The 11,578-nt window shown below is 51.6% G+C and overlaps 1 protein-coding gene across 1 annotated transcript; it reads right to left on the bottom strand.

Annotated features, from left to right (window-relative positions):
- Positions 1 to 3,801: 3,801 nt before the first annotated feature.
- On the bottom strand, positions 3,802 to 8,721 carry SLN (sarcolipin). Its single transcript, XM_055130129.1, has 2 exons — positions 8,677 to 8,721; positions 3,802 to 4,266 (listed from the first exon to the last, which is right to left on the bottom strand). The coding sequence occupies exon 2, from the start codon at positions 4,184 to 4,186 to the stop codon at positions 4,091 to 4,093; it is 96 nt and encodes a 31-aa protein (XP_054986104.1). The 5' UTR covers positions 4,187 to 4,266; positions 8,677 to 8,721; the 3' UTR covers positions 3,802 to 4,090.
- Positions 8,722 to 11,578: the final 2,857 nt, after the last annotated feature.

Below are 11,578 nucleotides of genomic sequence, written 5' to 3'. Positions count from 1 at the left end.
GAGGCTTCTCCGCACAAGCCCAGCAGCTTAGATGGTCAGGGAGCTGTGCCAGGAAGGACTCCAACAACCAGAGATCACTCCTGGGCTGGCTCGAGGGATTGGATGGGGTGCTGGGCATTGAACCTGGGTGGGCCATGTGCAAGGCAAGCACCCCACCCACCACTACTGCTCCATCCATTCCCTGAAGACACTTTTGCTCTGAGAGAGACCAGGATGTGGCACTGCTTGGGGCCTGAAGTGCCAGGGACCTGGGCCTCAGCGATGCTGGGAGCCACATGGTTCCAGGGATGGGACCAGGGATGGCAGGGGGCAAGGCCTGGGCCTAAACTAAAGCATTTATAGTACATATTTTAGATGCAAATTAATCTCTAACTTAACCTGCCTATTGAGGGAAAAAAAAAAAGATTTTTTTGGTTTTGGAGCCCCAAAAAATGTGACTCACAGAGTTTGGGTGCTCACCAGTGTTCACACATGAGTGGGTAAAATATGGCACCAGCATCATCCACCCATAAATGGGGAAATATGCCACCAGCGTCCACGGGTGAGTGGGGAGATATGGCCGGCAGCTCCTAGCAGAGCCTTTCTGGTGCTTTCTTTCATTCCTGTCCTCCCCTTGCAGTGCTCAAGTTTAAAGCAGATCGAGGAGGGGAGATGAAGTGGCTCCGTGTGGCCAGCAGCAGCGAGGCCTCGTGAGTGACCGCTCTGGCTGCCCACACTTCCCGTCCGACCAGCGGGTGCTCTGGACACAGCTATAAAAGCTGCCCTGGTGGGGCTGGAGTGATAGCACAGCGGGTAGGGCGTTTGCCTTGCACGCAGCCGACGCGGGTTCGAATCCCAGCATCCCATATGGTCCCCCAAGCACCACCAGGAGTAATTCCTGAGTGCATGAGCCAGGAGTGACCCCTGGGCATTGCCGGGTGTGACCCAAAAAGCCAAAAAAAAAAAAAAGCTGCCCTGCCCTGGAAATTTTAGTTTGTTTCTCAGTGCCAGGAATCAAACCCAGGGCCTCCCTCCCTCTCAGAGCAAGTTAACTTCAACAGAGCCACTTCTGGACCATCTTGTCTCTTCCTGTCTATGCCTCTGTGGACTGACTTCCGTGTTTCAACTCTCAAGAGAGAGAGAAGCTTGTAGGAAGCAGCCTGTTGGCACTGCCCAGAGGCCTCGGGCATTTCTTGGGCACAGTCAGCCCAGAATAGGAACCAGGTTTTGTGCTCTGGGATTTTCTGATGGTGTGGAGGGTGGCTCTGGGGAGGCACACTGCCTTTCTGAGTCAGGAAGAACTTGATTTGCCTCTCGGTCCCGGCTTCCCTCACCTTAGCGCCGAGTTTGAGGCTATCCACCGTCCTTCCTGCATCTCAGTCTGCTCGTGTTTTAGGTAAGAGCAAACGCAAATCCATAAGGTAAGAAAGATCTAAGGGAGCAGAGACATAGGACAGGGGTGAGGCACTTGCCACGCACGTGGCTGACCCTAAGATCCTCAGAGCCCCTCCAGGAGTGAGCCCTGAGCACAGAGCCAGGAGTCAGCCCTGAGCACTGCTGGGCATGCCACGTCCCCTCCAAAAGAGGAGACAGAGAATTAAATAAACTTGTTCCTACATCTAGCAAGTGTGCCCAGACTTGGGTGCTTTATAAATTAAGTTTCACCTTAACTTTGTGCAGCGTGGGAAATGAAAATTTCTCCAGCATCACTCTGAACTCAAAGATATGCTTCACACGTGGATGAATCATCTGTACACATTGTCAGACCATTCGGGGTGGTGAGAGAAGGGGCTTGGGAGCATCAAAAAGAAGCAGCCACCGTGACTGTTTCATAAAGCAGCCTGCCTCTGGGAACACGGTTTCAATGGCCTCACGTTTCAGAGAAGTGTGTTTGCTCTTTGCAGTACTAGAACTTTCAGAAGCTCAACGTTCCTGTCATTGCCCCCGCCACCACCCCAACTCCCAGATGAACTGGGTGAGCAGAGGTCATGCTAATCATCGAAAGGGCACAAGTCTAGTTCACAGGAACTTCTCTCTAGCCGAGCCTTTACTGCTCTGAATGACTGACACTCACCCAATGATGAGGTGAGCCTGCAAGGCGCTGCAGTTCCGTGTGAAAGGAGTCTCTCTGGAAGTAAACATGGAGGACTCGTACTAAAACCACACAAGGTCAACAGTGCGCCAGCTGCAATGAGTCTGTTCCTCATGGGAGCTAGACAAGAACAATTCTCTGGGGATAGGAGAGAAGACTCAAAGGTCAGGAGCATCCCCGTTTGATTCCTGGCACTAAATCACAAACCACATGCCCTACAGGAAATGCCAGAGCCCCTGGGTGCAGTTGAAAAACAAATAATTGAGGAGAGCTTCCAAGGGGTAACAATGTCCACTGGGAACCTTGCCCAGCGAGTGTCAGAGAACAGCTCACCACCCCCCCACACACAGAAGGAAGCAGGAGAGAAGGGGTAGGGTGGCACAGGTTAGCAGAAGAGGAGCAAGAAGAGATATAGACCAGCTGGGGTGTCTGTGTCAACGTTTATTATACCCAGACATTCTACAAACAGGAAATGCCCATTTGTATCCAGGAAATGAGAGGAAAGAGGATGAAGGCAGCTTGGGTCATTCTGTCCTGCATTGTCATTGTGGGGTACCCTAGGACGGGGTTCTGGGGGGATAGGCGCTAACAAGCAGGATTCAGGTTTTGGGGTCCAGACGCCTTGTGTGGGAATGGCGTCAGCATTGGTGAGTAGTGCTGGGGGAGGGGCACGTGAGTAGCTGGGGGAGCCGAGGTCCCAGGGAAGATTCTCCGGACAAAGGGGCTTTAGGGTTCATCTTGTTCATCTGCAGTGTAGACAAAAGCAGGTCTTTGATAACAGAGCAGTAGCACGAAGTCGGGGGTGGGTGAGGAGGAAGACAGGGACCTGAGGGGAAGTGGGGAGAGCAGTGGGGGCTCTTGGGTACCTGGGGGTGGTAAAGGAGAAGAGACTTGAGAGATCAAAACTGTAAATGTCACCCCCGAGCGCAGAGTCAGGAGTGAGCCCCGAGCACCACCAGGTGTGACCCCCAAACCGAAAGTCAGAGAGAGGAACGGACCCACTCCCCAGCACGCCAACACCCTACACGCATCCCTGGACACCCCAAGAACTGGGGGCGGCCCTGTTGGTCCCCAGCACTTGGGGTCTGAGTGGCCCCAAATCTTCGGGTGTAAGCACTGGGCAGCCCGGCCTGGTGGGCCAGAAGTGCCAGAAGGGGTCCCTGAGCATCCCCCAGAGGGAAAAAAAAAAAGCACCTATTTGCTGTCTCATGAGACATGCTCATAGGTGTTGGCTACACGTGTCCTTGTTCCCTGTCCTGTGTGATGACCTTGTATCTGAAAACCTCCCCCACAGGGACCCGCTCGCCTGAGGCTGGGACTGGTCCTCGCCTACTCACTGGTGAGTGATTTTCAACATTTCTGTTCAAATAAACACGGAGATGTTGGCGGGTAGAGTACACACTCCTTGCGAACTCCAAGATAAAGCCCAGTCCTTGAAAGAAACGCTACATTTTTCCATTTTTCACGGGCGTTTCAGCCCTGCCCACACTCCCTAGGCCGAGGCTCATTCTCCCTCTGCCGCTGGCCCGGTGGGGGCCACAGATTCATGTGGGAAAGACGACACTCGTCATGGACTTGGCTCAAATTCCTGCATTCGAGCACCTCAGCTTCTCCCGAATGCTGTGGCCGGGATACAGTTCGACCACCCCCCAGCCAAGGACCAAACCCCGGGTCCCAAACAGACACAGAGAGAAATGCCAGACTCGTCCTTCGTGGTGGATTCACTTTATTCCCACGAGCGCCATGGGGCTGATGGAGACGCTGAGGCTGCCCCCGCCTGGTTGATTTGGAGACCCTGAGGCTGGAGTCAGCGTGGGCCGAGGGGACGTGGGGACCAGGCAAGGAGTCGCGACAGCTCTACGTCATCACGCACCCAGGCCGCTTGCGGACCTGCTGCAGGAAGAGTTGGAGGCATCGAACACTCGTTAGCAAAGCTGGGCACCACCTGGGGAGAACACAGAGCCCCGCAGGCCCCTCAGATAGGGGGGCGGGGGGCCAGGCGGCGGGCACCATGGGCCCTCAGTACTGATAGGACCGCACAAGGAGCCACATGAGGAGGACCGTGATGAGGACCACAGTGAAGTTGAGAAACAGCTCCCGGGTTGAGCGCTCCATCTCCGCTGGGTGGGGAGGGCTGACGGCGGCGACTGGCGGACCTCTGACCTCTGACCCCAAGGGCACTGCAGAGCTCCCAGCTGCTGACAGGAAGAGCAGAGAAAACACGGGGTGATGGTCTTTCTCCCATCAGTAGATCACACGTTCCTTTCGGGTATCTGTGTGTCTGGGGGAGCAAAGTGGGCCGGCCGGGGAAGGGATGCGGGGGGTCAGGGGGACACGCTTGGCAAAGGTCAGTAGCAGCAGCCAGCCAGGGGAGAGCGAGGAAAGAGGAGACACAAACGTGGCTGTCCTGTCCTCGCCCTGACTCCCCGCAGGAGCGGGGCTGCGTGGCCGCTCGGCTGCAGCTGCTCTGGGTCTTCATGTGGCCCCGGGGAAAGTATGAAGCCCTGTCAACAGCTGCCCAGGCGCAGGGCCCGCGGGGCGGGCCAAGAGGCCCGAACACAGCAACACAGTGTAAACGGTAACACTAGCCCCGCGGCACTTCTGTGCCAGCTATTTTTAGTCTGGCCCAGGATGTGCCTGGATTGTAAAACCTGAGGGAGCAGGGCTGGCTTCCCCACGTCGTGCCATCCGTGCACGCAGCACCCTGGGGCCACCTGTTTAACCTCCAGTGCCCCGGCACATGGGGGGGGGATGCCGGCAGCATTTTAGGTATTTAGGACAAATGCCTCCTAGGTAGAGAGACGCTTTGGTGGGGAAAGGGCCTTCTGTGTGCTTGGGAAGACGGGGATCCAGGGCCGAAGAGATGATGTTGCAGGTAGGGCGCTTGCCTTACACAAGGCCAGCCTGGGTTTGAGCCCCAACCCTACATGTTCCCCTGAGCAGGAGTGATCCCTGAGCACAGAGCCAGGAGTGAGCCCTGAGCACAGAGCCGGGAGTAAGCCCTGAGCACAGAGCCAGGAGTGAGCCCTGAGCACAGAGCCGGGAGTGGTTCCTGAGCACAGAATCAGGAGTGAGCCCTGAGCACAGAGCCAGGAGTGATTCCTGAGTGCTGAGCCAGGAGTAAGCCCTGAGCACAGAGCCAGGAATAAGCCTTGAGCACTGCTCGACGTCCCCCCCACCCCAACCCTTTAAAATAGAATAGGAATTCAGGGTGTTTATTTTTGGTTTGTTTCTTGACAGTGCCAGGGATCAAACTCACGTCTCCTACTTGCAAGGTCTATACTTACCCACAAGCCTCCCCTGGGCCTGGAAGGGTTTTTATTTTTTTTAATTAACTTTTGACCTAAATAGTATTTTTAGCCATCATTCCTGACTAAATTGTTTATTGTGACTGTTGCATTTGTTATATTGCTCTCAGATTGCTCTCAGACAAATGACCAGCTATATAAACCAAATGAATAATCATTTTTCCATATCATATCATATCATTGTTGTTTTCGCAAGCTGGTTCAAAGGAGAAGGTGTCAGCCCACAGATAGTTGAGTCATGGTTTTAAATCTGACAATGATGGTCAGTTGGTGCCTCATTTTTGTTTTTATTCTTCTCTGCTTTGGGGGCCTCTACATGAAGTGGTAAAGTGCTAATGTAAATACTCACAAAGATTTGCTCGAGAGACAAATTAATCGAGTGACATGTGAAGGAAGTAGAATACAGAATGATCGTGCTGGGGCAGAGCCATAGTATAGGGGTAGGGCGTTTACATTGAGCATAACTGACCTGGGTTCAATCCCCGTATAATCCCCTAGGGATCCCACATGGCCCCCTGAGCACCTCCAGGAGTGATCCCTGAGTGTAGAGCAAGGGATATGCTCTGAGCATTGCTGGGTATGCCCCCCCCCCAAAAAAAATAATAATAATTTCACACAGAAACAGCAGATGTGTTACATCCCCAGCTCGGGAGCAAGAAGTAGAACAGAAATCAAAGGCGGGATCCAACTTATGAATTTAGCAATAAAATCAAACCATGGTCCAAACACTTATTCACTTGTGTGTGTGTTCTGGGGGGGCAGGGGGGGCATGCAAGGCTGGAGCTCAGCGGCGGAGCACGTGCATGGGTGAGGCTCCAAGTTCCATCCCCAAGTTATAATGGTCAAAGGTCAGTTCAGAAAAGCAGAATATCAGTCCTGTCAAGTCTAGAGTAAGCTCTGAAACAAAGGGGGTCATGGGGAGGCCCAGCAGGACCGTACTGGAACATCTATTAAAAACCGTTCAAGGGGGGCTGGAGCGATAGCACAGCGGGTAGGGCGTTTGCCTTGCACATGGCCAACCAGGGTTCGATTCCCAGCATCCCATATGGTCCCCCGAGCAGTGCCAGGAGTAATTCCTGAGTTTAGAGCCAGAAGTAACCCCTGTGCATTGTCGGGTGTGACCCAAAAAGCAAAAAAAAAAGTTCAAGAAATTCACGCACGTACATTAGTATTTAAGACCTAAGGGGTTTAAGGGTTGGGTTTTTTTCTTGGTTTTCAGACCAGAGCCAGTGGGGCTCAGGGCTTAATCCTGATTTTGTGCACAGGAGCACTCCTCAGGATGCTTGTGGGACTGTATTCAGTCTCAGGATTGAAATTTGGGTCAGCTAAGTGCAAAGTGCCTTCTCTACTATCTATTTCTCTGTCCCCATATGTATAGGATTCTTAAATAAGAGATGTTCATAGTCACATTTTCAAAATATTCCCAAGCTGGAAACCACTCAATTGCTCGTCACAGCAGAACAGATGAGGACTCGTGGTGTGTGCATACGTGTGCCTGCCATAGAGCTAAGGAAGCATCTGAACTGCTACACACAGCACACGCAAGATAGGCAGGCAGAAGGAAAAGGTCCCCAAGAAGCCGAGAATAGGATTCCGTGTGCACAAAGCCAAAACAGGGACACGGTCACTGCGTGGAGGCACGGATACAGATGGTGGCGTGGTGGGGAAAAGCAAGGACAAGAGTAAGTAAACAGGCCGTGTGGCCACTCAGCTCTGGGCAGGAGCCAGAAGAAACCAGGAGAGATGCCCAGGCTGCTGGCCACATTCCCTGACATGAGCGCTGCTGGCAGAGATGCTGCCCGGAGCACTGTGTGGGAGAGTTTCCTGCCCACTCAGTGCTCAGTGGCCCTGGATTCCCAGGACGCCCCCCACACGGCCTATTTCCTGAGGTGCAACCTCACAATTCTTTTTTTTTTGCCCCTCCCATTATTAGCCTCTTAATACTTCTTGCACTTTGATGGTGACCCTATTTGTTGTAATATATTTTTATTGAATTCATTTTCTAAATGAATAACAGAATTAAGCTAAGGAGGATTTCTGATGAGGGCTGAAGCGATAGTGTAGCAGGTTGGGCCTTTGTCTTGCACACAACTGATCCAGGTTTGATACCCGAAACCCCAATACGGTCCCCCCGCCCCCCGCCAGCCCCAAACCTGCCAGGAGTCACCCCTGAGAACAGAGCCAGGAGTAAACCCTGAGCATTGCTGGGTGTGGCCAAAAAACAAATTTTAAAAAGAATTTGTGATGAACCCAATTAAATCTGCTCACTGAAAGGGAGGGTTTTACTCCCCACACAGGCACCAAAGTCAGGCAGAGATTCCTAGGTGCCAACTTCCATCTTTCTACTGTCAACCTACAAAGACAATTTTAGCCTCGTTTGAAATTTTGCCTAGAGTAAAGAGCCAAAGCGGTTACTATGTCGATGGAAAAACAACCCAGAGAGCTCTGTGTAAATGGTGCCGGGAGTTTGACAGGAGACAGGAAAGAGACAGATGCCCCTGGTTATGGAGGAAAAAGAAGAGATAAAAAGGGAGAAAGGGTCAAACAAAACTCAGTGCCCTTTGGTTGGCATCATAAGGCAGCTACAAGAGCCCACAGTCTTGGCTTGCTTCAAAAGGCCTAGATTTAAGGCCAGGCACCACCTGGTCCTCCAGCACCCCTAGGGTGACCCCAGAGCACTAACTGAGAGTGGCCCCTGAGCACTGTCAGGTGCATCTTAAAAAAAGGAAAAGAAATACTGACAAATGCATTACCTGCTTCATTCAGAAATGGAACCTTCTTCACTCCTCATGCATATGACTTATATGCACAATTATTCTCACACACACAGAGGCACACACAATGGGAGCGCAGGAATCCATCCTGCTGTGCCATGGAGGGCCATGCATACACACACACACACACACACACACACACATGCATGCACAATACATGCATACTATGAGAGTAGAGGGATCCTGCTATTCTGTGGAAACTCATCACACATGCACACGCACACACATGCGCACACTAGGAAAGCACAGGGATCCTGCTGTTCCATGGAGGGTCATCACACACGCACACGCACACACACGTGCACATACACACACATGCACACACTAGGAGAGCACAGGATCCTGATGTTCCATGGAGGGTCAACACACACGCACACGCACACACACGTGCACATACACACACATGCACACACTAGGAGAGCACAGGATCCTGATGTTCCATGGAGGGTCAACACACACGCACACACATGCACACGCTACAAGAGTGCAAGACCCTGCTGTCCTGTGAGTGTCAGGAACACACCTGGCTACGGGAGGCTTTTCTTCTCCACCGTGGGCTCACTCCTGCTGGTGTCCAGGCAGCCTGGACCCCTGGGCTCTGGGCAGGCCCTAAAGTAGCTGGAGGGCGGTGCCATCGCCCTGATGTCACTCATGAAACATTTCTCAGGACCCGCCTCCAGAGGCTCAGGCTCTCAGAGCCCCTGTGTACGAGTATGTGTTGACTAATTCTTGTTCCCTCGCAACCAGTTCACATCCAGCGGCAGGGCCCTGGGGTCTCTCTCCAGCAGATTTGGGTACAACTGATGTAGGTTTTGAATTTATCTTTTGCCTCTTCGTGATTATCCCTAACATGTTTACATCAGCCTCATAGTCTTGGTTGATGAACTGAGATTATCTGTGGATAAATGCTGCCTTTGGCTGGTCAGCATGAGAAGGGCTGAAACCATGACCCCCTGACCACCCGCTTCTTCAGAAAGACTGTCCAGTGCCAAGGTTTCCGTGTCTGTGCATGCACACCCCCAGCAGCGCCATGGTGCCAGGATTCAGCCTGGTCTCAGTAGATAATTTCAGCTCCAAACCGGCTCTGGGGCCTGGGGCGATGGGTCAAAGGGCTGGAGCAGAACAGAGCATAGAGGAGCCCTAAGGCAGGTCCAATCCCTGACTTCCTAGGGCGCCCTGGGAGAGGCCCTGAGCACACCCCAAGAACAGTTCCTAAGCACTGCTTGGAGTGACCCTCCCCTCCAAAAAAAAAAAAAAAAGTTTGAGTGGAGTTCAAGCAGGAATACTATCTCTTCAGCACCTGCTCTCACCTACTTTGCTGCTCGGCTGTGAATCACACAGTGCGGTAGAGTTTCATCGGAAGGAATGGCGCTCCGGTGGCAGGAATCCCACAGACGGAGCTCTGGGGTGGGCTGGGGTCAAAGGGGAAGCAGCCGGAACCTGTGAGAATCGTGAGGGACCGACCATCTGGAGGGCACAGAATCCCTTTCTTGTTTATTTTGATTTTTTGTTTCTTTGGGGGCCACACCTGGCCATGTCTGGGGTTTCCTCGGGGCTCCTGTGCTTAGGCATCCCTGCTGGCAGGGCTCAAGGGACCATATGTGGTGACAAGGACCTAACCCAGGTCGCTGCACTACCTCTCCAGCCGCCTCAGTTACCTAACATTCTAGTGTAAATGCTGACTGACAGTAGATTGTTGGGCTTGGAATCAATATTCCAAATGTCTGTAGGGCCCTAGGAAGTCTTTCATTGGACTTGAAAACCCATCGGTTAAGCACTTTAAGCTCAATTCCTCCCACTGCACTTCTCTGAAATCCTTCCTATATAACAAAACAAATTTCCCCTCTGAATTCCCTGCTAGGATTCATCAAAATGATGCTTTCCCAGAAGGCATGAGCAAACCAAGTTCCCCGTACCACTATGTTCAGAGCTGAACCTTCCCCCACCGTTCCTCCTACCCCGGGATATTTCTAATCAAACAGGAGGACAGGAACTTTTTCATCCATTCCATCTTTTTACCATGCGTCTAACGACGGATATAATGTGAATACAAGATTCCATTGCCACATGCCCGTGAAAAGAGCTTTTGTGGCAGTGACAGATAGTTGCAATAATTATAGCCCGACAGCGCTGGCAGCTCTTGCTGCCATCTGGCCCGTCCTCGAAGGGAGTTAGATTTCTGTCTCTTGCCTTCAAGCCTTCGCCAAACTGTTCCAAATGCTGGAATTGCTCCCTAGTCACACAACCACACCTGTTCTTTCTTTCTTTTTTTTTTTAACCACACAAACATTTCTGTTCAGTCAGAATTGTAAAAAAAAAAATTAAACTCTCTAAACGACCTATAATGTCACTACCCGACTACCCAAAATAGAGTGGAGACGCACCTTTATATATTTTTCTTTTTTTCCTTTTTTATTTTTATTTTATTATATATATATATATATATATATATATATATATATATATATATACGTTTCATTCCTACTTGAAGCTACATAAGTGCAGCCTCAAATTGCCAAGATACTTTTGGGAATCTAATACGGAAAAAAGTTTTTCTTCTTAAATTTATTTAGAATAAAATTACTCCAAAGCTATGCCATGTAGAGGGTAAGCACTTATTTGGTGAATATTAGACTTAATGAACCAGCCCTACAAAAGTTAATAGTAAGGGCAAGGGAGATAATACAGGGGTTAAGGCGCTTGCTCCCCATGCTACCAACTCCGGTTCAATCCCTGGCACCACGCACCGTTCCCCGGGCAGAGCCAGGAACACTCCAGAGCCCAGAGCCAAACACACACACACACACACAAATCAAACAATATATAATGTCAGATACAATGAGAAAGTGTGAACTGGTCACAGAACAGCGCCTGAAAACTGAGTGTTGGAAGGCCAGTCTTGCGTGCATGAGACCGAGAGTTTGATCCCTGGCACAGTCCCACCGCACAGAGGAGGATCCCCAGAGGCAAGCTTCTGACTCCTGGAGCCCCCCGTGAGTGTACAACCCCCAGACATCACAGCAACGACAACCGAAAGGGAAGGGAAAGGTGGAAAGCCACAAAGCATCGTCGATTTGCTGCAATCAGAAGCAGGGGTAAGCCCTGAGCACAGATGAGTGTGACCCCAAAATACAATGAAATACGTAAGAAAGAAAAATGAAAAACCAGCTGCCGCCGAGATGTGATCCCGGGGGCTGCACGTGTGCAGCCTCTCTGCAGCTGCACGAGCATGACTGCACAGGCCAGCTAAACTACTTTTGGTACCGGCAGCTCCTTGCAGAATGTCTCCAGACTGAGAACTAAGCCTCGGCCCCATGCCTGCCCAGGAGGGGAAAGGGCGTGGCGACCGCCATATTATGACGACCACAGATGAGAGTTACAAGCTTGCAATGATCCAATATCTGGAAGAAATCTCCCTGGACTTA

Source organism: Sorex araneus, chromosome 3, assembly GCF_027595985.1.
Source record: "Sorex araneus isolate mSorAra2 chromosome 3, mSorAra2.pri, whole genome shotgun sequence".
NCBI lineage: Eukaryota > Metazoa > Chordata > Mammalia > Eulipotyphla > Soricidae > Sorex > Sorex araneus.
The sequence above is the reverse complement of the archived record's forward strand: the minus strand, read 5'-3'. Positions and strand labels throughout refer to the sequence as shown.